This window comes from Cottoperca gobio, unplaced genomic scaffold (genome assembly GCF_900634415.1).
Source record: "Cottoperca gobio unplaced genomic scaffold, fCotGob3.1 fCotGob3_329arrow_ctg1, whole genome shotgun sequence".
NCBI classification, from domain to species: domain Eukaryota; kingdom Metazoa; phylum Chordata; class Actinopteri; order Perciformes; family Bovichtidae; genus Cottoperca; species Cottoperca gobio.
Window position 1 is genome coordinate 69,150 of NW_021166935.1, and position 10,600 is coordinate 79,749.

General features: G+C 35.6%; 1 protein-coding gene across 1 annotated transcript; it reads right to left on the bottom strand.

Moving 5' to 3' along the window:
* Window positions 1-6,492: 6,492 nt before the first annotated feature.
* Window positions 6,493-10,363, bottom strand: tcf15 (transcription factor 15). The gene is made up of 3 exons (XM_029427489.1): window positions 10,347-10,363; window positions 7,339-7,912; window positions 6,493-6,812 (listed from the first exon to the last, which is right to left on the bottom strand). The coding sequence occupies exons 2-3, from the start codon at window positions 7,813-7,815 to the stop codon at window positions 6,750-6,752; spliced, it is 540 nt and encodes a 179-aa protein (XP_029283349.1). The 5' UTR covers window positions 7,816-7,912; window positions 10,347-10,363; the 3' UTR covers window positions 6,493-6,749.
* Window positions 10,364-10,600: the final 237 nt, after the last annotated feature.

Below are 10,600 nucleotides of genomic sequence, written 5' to 3' on the forward strand. Positions count from 1 at the left end.
TGCTTTGTGTTTAATCTGCTGTGTTCGATAGCTGTTAGCGAACAGCTTCAGATGTTACATTACGTCACTTTATTTCACATTTATGCACAAATAACTCTGCAAAGGTAGAAACCAGAACACTAAACTGCAATCTGCAACGTGCAATAAAGCTTCTCATAAAGAAGACAAATCTTACGTTGTTTTACTCTAAAGGGAACTTTATTGTACAATTAAACTTTATTGAACCTCAAGCAGAAATGTTTCTGAACATATCTCCTGAAGATCTTTTCATTATGTACATATTTATTATCTGTACGTGTCTTTGTTTATTAATTAGGAAGTGCACATTATTTATTATATTTGTAAGTCCTGAGTAATCTGTTCAGTATTAAATCCACTAATGATCTCGGTTCGTGTCTTGTATATTATGGTCTGGTTATGATCCACTCGAGCTCTTTGAACCTACACAACGTGGTGGAAGAAGTATTAATATATTTATACTGAAGTAAAAGTACCAATACAACGATGCACAAATACTCAAGTACACCAAGAAATCTGCATTATTGCTAAATGTACTTAACTGTAGTGGAGTACAAGTTATTATTCACTAACTAATGTAAGTTTTAATGTTGTTAAAGTTTTAAAGTTTGTTAATGTGCAGTAGGAAAAAATAATCTGCAACTATTTTAATAATCAATAATCAATAAAGTAAAGTTTCCTGCAGAAAAGTCTCTAAATGTTTTATATTAAAGTGATAAAACAAGACATTTAAAGGCATTTAAAGACACTTTAATCATTATTTACTGATATTTTATAGATCTAGTAAATGTAGTAAATAATCTGCAGATTAATCGTTGATATAATTTAAATCTTTAAGGCCGAGTGTGGGATAAATAAAGGCAGTCGGCCTAAGTATTATATTTTCGTCTGACAAGTTATGGAGAAGACGTGTAAAGTAGCATAACATAGAAATACTTAAGTAAAAGTAAAGTAAAGTACAAGTACCCTAAAACTATACTTAATGTACTTACACTGAACAAATATTCAATACTTTAGTTTTTGAAATAACTTTAATGATCTTCTGCAGTAATAAGTCTTAAGCCAAAACTAAAACATTTAACAGTTATTAAATATGGTTATTAAATATGTTTAATAAATGTTTATTAAATATGTTAATTAAATATGTTAATTAAATATGTTAATTAAATATTCTTATTAAATATGTTTATTAAATATGTTTATTAAATATGGTTATTAAATATGTTTAATAAATGTTTATTAAATATGTTTAATAAATGTTTATTAAATATGTTAATTAAATATGTTAATTAAATATGTTAATTAAATATATTTATTAAATATGTTTATTAAATATGTTTATTAAATATGTTTATTAAATATTCTTATGAAATATGTTTATTAAATATGTTTATTAAATATTCTTATTAAATATGTTTATTAAATATGTTTATTAAATATGTTTATTAAATATTCTTATGAAATATGTTTATTAAATATGTTTATTAAATATTCTTATTAAATATTCTTATTAAATATGTTTATTAAATATGTTTATTAAATATGTTTATTAAATATTCTTATGAAATATGTTTATTAAATATGTTTATTAAATATTCTTATTAAATATTCTTATTAAATATGTTTATTAAATATGTTTATTAAATATGTTTATTAAATATTCTTATGAAATATGTTTATTAAATATGTTTATTAACAAACAGTGACAGGTCAGCAGTAACTACAAACATAAATGCAACACTTTTGTTTTCATGTTTTCAAAACTTCTCAGAATATTTCTCTGCAAATAAAATATTTCTCTCAAATCTTGAGCAGAAAGTTGTTAAAATCTGTGTTCTGCTGAGATGATCCACCTGACGGAGCTGACAGGTGGAGAAGCTGATGATCACAGAGGTGAGTGAAGATTTTAACACATCTGAGAGAAATAATTCTTTAGTGTGCAGAGAAAAACTCCTAAATCTTTCATTTCAACTGGTGAAAAAGGAACAAAGTGTTACGTTCATGTTTTTGTTCAGTGTAGTTATTTTCACCGCTTCTTACATGTCTCTGTTTGTTACAGATTGTTACGGATATGTGCTAGTAACAACGAACAACAGACAACTGACAACTGACAACGGACAACAGACAACATAAAACGGACATCTGACAACGGACAACTGACAACGGACAACGGACAACTGACAACAGACAACGGACAACTGACAACGGACAACTGACAACGGACAACGGAAAACGGAAAACGGACAGCTGACAACTGACAACTGACAGCTGACAACTGACAACTGACAACCGACAACTAACAGCTCACAACTAACAGCTAACAACTGACAACTAACAGCTGTCAACTAACAGCTGTCAACTAACAGCTATCAGCTAACAACTAACAACTAACAGCTAACAGCTAACAACTAACAGCTAACAGCTAACAGCTAACAACTAACAACTAACTGCTAACAGCTAACAGCTGACAACTAACAACTGACAACTAACAACTAACAACCGACAACTAACAACTGACAACCGACAACTAACAGCTCACAACTAACAGCTAACAACTGACAACTAACAACTGACAACTAACAACCGACAACTAACAGCTCACAACTAACAGCTAACAACTGACAACTAACAGCTGTCAACTAACAGCTAACAGCTAACAACTAACAGCTAACAGCTAACAACTAACAACTAACAGCTAACAGCTAACAGCTAACAACTAACTGCTAACAGCTAACAGCTAACAGCTAACAGCTGACAACTAACAACTAACAACTAACAACCGACAACTAACAACTGACAACCGACAACTAACAGCTTACAACTAACAGCTCACAACTGACAACTAACAACTGACAACTAACAACCGACAACTAACAGCTCACAACTAACAGCTAACAACTGACAACTAACAGCTGTCAACTAACAGCTACCAGCTAACAACTAACAACTAACAGCTAACAGCTAACAGCTAACAACTAACAACTAACAGCTAACAACTAACAACTAACAACTAACAGCTTACAACTAACAGCTAACAGCTAACAGCTAACAGCTAACAGCTAATAACTAACAACTAACAGCTAACAACTGACAGCTAACAACTGACAGCTAACAACTGACAGCTAACAACTGACAACTGACAACTAACAACTAACAGCTAACAACTGACAACTAACAACTAACAGCTAACAACTGACAGCTAACAACTAACAACTAACAACTAACAACTGACAACTGACAACTAACAACTGACAACTAACAACTGACAGCTAACAACTGACAACTAACAACTGACAGCTAACAACTAACAACTAACAACTAACAACTGACAACTGACAACTAACAACTGACAACTAACAACTGACAGCTAACAACTAACAACTAACAACTAACAACTAACAACTGACAACTGACAACTAACAACTGACAGCTAACAACTAACAGCTAACAACTGACAACTAACAACAAGTGTTTTCTTATTTTATTCCTTTTCTATCTTTCACAAAACAATAGACTCTAAAGGTCATTTATCATGTGGGGTCATAAAACCAGCAGCAGGAGGAACTGCCGCTACATTTCACCTCCGCTCAAATCCTTCCTGCACAAAATCTCTTCTGGGACTAAGATGTAAACTCACCAAAGCGCAGCAGTAAGCTGTGCAGTGGCCCCCAGGTGGCCCCCAGGTGGCCTGTCAGACATGTTGAACGGATCCTCACTGACCTTGTTGCTCCATCACTGTTACCTGTCACGAGAGAGAAAACACTTCCGAATGGTTTAAAACTCTGTTTGGTTGGCTCGCGTTGAAAAGCTGCACCAGAGTTGTACATCTGGGTCCCAGCGCCGGATGAAGTGAGGACTGGCGCTGACCCAAAGCCCGCCGCACAGAGAGTTCCTTGCAGAGGTCGGCTGCCTTGTTCTCCCTTCCTGTGCTTCAGTGACGTCTTCCTGCCGGGGGGAGCCTCGGGGAGCCGTTTGAGGAGGCCCCTGGGACCCGAGCATGGAGGACTTAGCACAGCAAATTCCAATTAGCCTGACAGGGCATGTGGGGAGGGGGGGGGGGGGGACTCGGACCCCCAGCAGGCTCCTTTAACTGTCTTAAACTTCACTTCCCTTACAGCCTGTGTCATTCTGAGGAGCTGCAGTCCGATTCAGAGCGAAGCCAGAACCTGGACTCAGCATGAACAGCTACTGCACAGGTCCGGGGCCCAAAGTGTCCGAGGGCCCCCTGTCCTTCACCTACAACCTGTCACTCAAAGAGACACGTACCAACCAGACGACACAATGAGGCTAAACAACTTTAAAGTCTTTGTGTTTTAAAGGAGGGTTGATGGAATGATTATGATTAAGATTATTTTATCAATCATTTAAACACACAAAGTTAAAGCTCAGACAAAAGGAACATTTAATAATGTTCAACTTGCACAAAGAAACACTTTTCCACTAAATAGATTTAAACATTTTTTAGTAAACTTTAGTTTTTCTCATGAATGTTTTCTTTGAGCTCTCGCAGCGTGAAGAAGACGTCACTGTGTCTGTATGTTTGAATATTATAAAGCAACACGGAGGCTCTGCAGTCTGAACCAAGACAGAAAACTTCATTACTCCTTTCAACCTGGACAAAGGCAACTCCTTCTCTTCATACCTTTCACAATAAAAGCTGGAGTAATATTAGCAGCTGGGTTTGTTGGTGCTGATGATTGGTCTGCCTGCTGCCTCAGTACATGAAGTACATTTAGAAAATAAATTGTCTCCAAACTGAAATGTAAGACTGGCCCCCCCCCACCCCGCCCCAGGCTGAATCTTGTCCTCTGCGGACACGTGGACTAATAATGAAAGAACCACAGAAAGTTATGTCCAGGATCAACGACGACGTCGTATTTATGTCATTTTCCATGATTGCACGTCAGCAGGGTTTCACTTCTGTGCTCCCCGTGACCTCCGACCTCTCAACCATCTCTCCCCGTCCACCGAGCCCACAGCGGTGATTTATCCCTCTGACACACCAACAGCTGTGCCGGGGGCTCCAAGCACAGTGTGGGCTACTATTAGCCGTGACTAATCGATAACAGACTTCAAAAAAACACCAATCGTGAGATCTGGAAAAGAAATGTGTCCGTCATTGACACCAGAAACCTTGAACCTTCGGTTCATAAACAACGTCTTGGGAACTTTACTGGAAACAGCAGAAATATGTGAGACATGTTTCCACGAGGACATTAAAGACGTCTTTACACTAATATATGTAGTACCAACAGAGAGGTGGGGGGAATGAGTATTTATGTTTTAAATAAATACAAGTTTTGAAAAGAATTATAGGAAAATACATATTTGCAAAGGTTTCTTCTTGGAACGTGAAGTTTATGTCAATTTATAATTTGAGCTTCTTGTTAGATAATAATGATAATAATAATAATAATAATAATAATAATAATAATAATAATAATAATGATAATAATAATAACAATAATAATAATAATAATGATAATAATAATAATAATAATAGTAATAATAATAATAATAATAATAATAATAATAATAATAATAATGATAGTAATAATAATAATAATAATAATAATAATAATAATAATAATGATGATAATAATAATAATAATGATAATGATAATAATAATGATTATTATTATAATAATAATGATAATAACAATAACAATAATAATAATAATAATAATACTGATAATAATAATAATAATAATAATAATAATAATAATAATAATGATAATAATAATAACAATAATAATAATAATAATAATAATGATAATAATAATAATAATGATAGTAATAATAATAATAATAATAATAATAATAATATAATAATAATACTAATGATAGTAATAATAATAATAATAATAATAATAATGATAATAATAATAATGATAATGATAATAATAATGATTATTATTATACTAATAATGATAATAACAATAACAATAATAATAATACTGATAATAATAATGATAATAATAATAATAATGATAATAATAATAACAATAATAATAATAATAATAAATAATGATAATAATAATAATAATAATAATAATGATTAGTAATAATATAATAATGATAATAATAATAATAAATAATGATAATAATAATAATAATAATAATAATAATAATAATAATAATGATAATAATAATAATAATAATGATAATGATAATAATAATGATTATATTATAATAATGATAATAACAATAACAATAATAATGATAATGATAATAATAATAATAATGATAATAATAACAATAATGATAATAATAATAATAATAATAATAATAATAATAATAATAATAATAATATAATAATAATAATAATAAGAGCAACTGTTATCTAAAATGAGTCTGAAAAGTGTTTTTAGTTTCCATCATCACCATCTGAAATATATTTTGACACGACTGACAGATTATTTTTACGGCACAACTTTGTTTCTTGTTGGGAATTAAGAGAATAACCGCTTTTATTTTGATAAAATATATTTTATTTAAAACTTTTGAAGAAAAAAAGGACAAAAACTCATAAGTTTCAAACAAATGCACTGCATCTAGAAATATAAATAGTCTCTTCTTCAGTTTCATCATTTGATCCAGCGTGTGTGTGTGTGTGTGTGTGTGTGTGTGTGTGTGTGTGTGTGTGTGTGTGCTATGTAACACCAGCTTTGACTCTTCCCTGAGAAAGTCTTTGAGGATTTTCATGTTGCTAATCGTTCTCTGGTCTTCAGTCAGCGTCTCATCCGCAGCGGACCCAGCCCTCTCATCTTTAAACAGTCTCTGCCATCTTTTATCTGAAAAAAAGGAAAAGTCTCAGTCATATAAAGATGCAACAATATTCAGTTCAACTGCACCGGAAGTCAGTGTATTTAAACATACAAATAAAGACAGAATCAATGTTTATTTTCTACTGAATCAACTTTCAGCTTCCGTTTGACGTCACATTAATTTCCAAATGCAAGAGGAAGCTATTAATTATATTTCATATCACATTATGTTTTCCACTTCAGTGAAGTTCACTCAGTAGTCAAAATTAAGATTTAAAAAACGTCTGTGAGGAATTTACAGTGAGCGCCAACATGTGCCGTGCGTAAAAGCGCTTTTTACGCACGGCACTCCGAGACTAAATAATGGAGTTACACTGAAGTGATCACGATTGATAGATCAACTGATGCTGCATTAGTCTCCCCTCCCGTCGCTGGGCTGAGAGCTGCTGAGCCTGTATCATGTAATCTGCTCACTTTTATACTTTAGCACATCAGTTGTATTTAACGGCACAGGACTTTAAACCGCTTTGACTTAAAGTAAATCAGCATTTACCCCTTTCCTCTGGTTGCTCAAACAGAAGGTGCAGATGGTCCGCGGCTGCTGCGCCCCGTTCTCTCCTTGCGCATGAGCCACGCCGAGGCACGGCTGTCCATCAGCGCCGCCGTCTTCGAGGAGAAGCACGTTGGCCAGATGGGAAATGTAGCTGGATGCCAGTCGCAGAGTTTCTATCTTGGAGAGCTTTCTGTCCACCGGCTCTGTGGGTATGAGAGTCCGGAGAGCCGTGAACGCAGTGTTGACACTCTGCGTCCTGCCTCTCTCTCTGGCGTTAGCTGCGCTCCTCTGCTGCACGACCACCGGCGGCTCTCCACCCAGCGTGCGCGAAATCCTTCTCCGTTTCTCGGTGGAGCCACAGTAACTTTGCTCCGAGCTGCCGTCGCTCTCGCTGCGGTTTTCTTCATCCTCGGAGGTGATCGTGAAGTCAGAGTAGATCAAGTGTGTCGCCACAGGCCGCAGCATGGCGAAGGTCATCTTCAAAAAGTCCCGGATCCAAATCCTCTGCTGGAAGGAAACAAACTCGGGGAGAAACCCAACATCTCAATGTGGCGCAGAGGCTGCATGTAACCACCTGCAGGGTGGGGGGAGGGGGGGGTTAATAAAGCTGACCCACTCCTCCACAGTCTGTGTGGACTGGCCTGGACTCTGGCTGCACGCGGACTACCTGGTCAGCTGGGCTCGAGCGGGATGGGAGGAGTCACCGCAGAATCCCTCATCAGAAATATGACAAACTGTGACGAACAGATACAGTGTGGACAGAAGTACTTCATGCTACTTTAAACTTCTACTGCACTTATTGATGTATATTTATTGATATATATATATATATATATATATATATATATATATATATATATATATATATATATATATTTATATTGATATATTGAATTGTGTCTGTTTGTAGTCATTTTGTGTCTCTTTGTAGTCATTTTGTGTCTGTTTGTAGTCGTTTGTGTCTGTTTGTTGTCTGTTTGTAGTCGTTTTGTGTCTGTTTGTAGTCGTTTTGTGTCTGTTTGTAGTCGTTTGTGTCTGTTTGTAGTCATTTTGTGTCTCTTTGTAGTCATTTTGTGTCTCTTTGTAGTCATTTTGTGTCTGTTTGTAGTCGTTTGTGTCTGTTTGTTGTCTGTTTGTAGTCGTTTTGTGTCTGTTTGTAGTCGTTTTGTGTCTGTTTGTAGTCGTTTTGTGTCTCTTTGTAGTCATTTTGTGTCTCTTTGTAGTCATTTTGTGTCTCTTTGTAGTCATTTTGTGTCTGTTTGTAGTCGTTTGTGTCTGTTTGTTGTCTGTTTGTAGTCGTTTTGTGTCTGTTTGTAGTCGTTTTGTGTCTGTTTGTAGTCATTTTGTGTCTGTTTGTAGTCGTTTGTGTCTGTTTGTTGTCTGTTTGTAGTCGTTTTGTGTCTCTTTGTAGTCATTTTGTGTCTCTTTGTAGTCATTTTGTGTCTGTTTGTAGTCATTTTGTGTCTCTTTGTAGTCATTTTGTGTCTGTTTGTAGTCGTTTGTGTCTGTTTGTTGTCTGTTTGTAGTCGTTTTGTGTCTGTTTGTAGTCGTTTTGTGTCTGTTTGTAGTCGTTTGTGTCTGTTTGTAGTCATTTTGTGTCTCTTTGTAGTCATTTTGTGTCTCTTTGTAGTCATTTTGTGTCTGTTTGTAGTCGTTTGTGTCTGTTTGTTGTCTGTTTGTAGTCGTTTTGTGTCTGTTTGTAGTCGTTTTGTGTCTGTTTGTAGTCGTTTTGTGTCTCTTTGTAGTCATTTTGTGTCTCTTTGTAGTCATTTTGTGTCTGTTTGTAGTCGTTTGTGTCTGTTTGTAGTCATGTTGTGTCTGTTTGTAGTCGTTTTGTGTCTGTTTGTAGTCGTTTTGTGTCTGTTTGTAGTCATTTTGTGTCTCTTTGTAGTCATTTTGTGTCTCTTTGTAGTCATTTTGTGTCTGTAGTCGTTTTGTGTCTGTTTGTAGTCATGTTGTGTCTCTTTGTAGTCGTTTGTGTCTGTTTGTTGTCTGTTTGTAGTCGTTTTGTGTCTGTTTGTAGTCGTTTTGTAGTCGTTTTGTGTCTGTTTGTAGTCGTTTTGTGTCTGTTTGTAGTCATTTTGTGTCTCTTTGTAGTCATTTTGTGTCTCTTTGTAGTCATTTTGTGTCTGTAGTCGTTTGTGTCTGTTTGTTGTCTGTTTGTAGTCGTTTTGTGTCTGTTTGTAGTCGTTTTGTGTCTGTTTGTAGTCGTTTTGTGTCTGTTTGTAGTCATTTTGTGTCTCTTTGTAGTCATTTTGTGTCTGTTTGTAGTCGTTTTGTGTCTGTTTGTAGTCGTATTGTGTCTGTTTGTAGTCATATTGTGTCTCTTTGTAGTCATTTTGTGTCCGTTTGTAGTCGTTTTGTGTCCGTTTGTAGTCATTTTGTGTCCGTTTGTAGTCATGTTGTGTCCGTTTGTAGTCGTTTTGTGTCCGTTTGTAGTCATTTTGTGTCCGTTTGTAGTCGTTTTGTGTCCGTTTGTAGTCGTTTTGTGTCCGTTTGTAGTCATTTTGTGTCCGTTTGTAGTCATGTTGTGTCTGTTTGTAGTCATTTTGTGTCCGTTTGTAGTCGTTTTGTGTCCGTTTGTAGTCGTTTTGTGTCCGTTTGTAGTCATTTTGTGTCCGTTTGTAGTCATGTTGTGTCTGTTTGTAGTCGTTTTGTGTCTGTCTGTAGTCCTTTTGTGTCTCTTTGTTTTGAATTGTCTTCCTAGTTAGTACGTGTCTCTTTGAGGGACACTTTGTAGATGAAGACCCCAGGGGGCCCCTGGCACTCTGGGCCCCCCGGGGTCTTGGTCCTGGTCTGAGCCTGGGAGTTCCGTTCAGTAATCCCTACATGGCTGTCAGCACAGTGTTGGTGTCTGATGTCTGACTGTTGCTGCAGCTGAGACACATTGAAGTGTCTGGATGTAACTGGAGGGACAAAGTCGTCCGTTTGTCTTTTTATTTCTCGGGGCAGCTCGCAGATAAATCTTTGCCCCTTGAGGATCATCTGCTCAGTGTTTATTTACTCACACGTAACTTTCTCCTGCTGCCGGAGCTTCTTGCTGTCCTTTTAATACGGTTGATTTAGCAGCTGCATGATTTACTCCCAACTCGTCTGCACCTGCTTGTTGCTCTGCAGTGGTGACACGAGGTGGAATATTATGTCCGGCTCCCGGAAAAACATATTAACATTAAAACCTTTTACATTTGACTCGACAATTTCCTTTGGATTTGTGAGAATTAGAATAACAAGCAAAACAAAGATAATTTATATTCAGATCTCC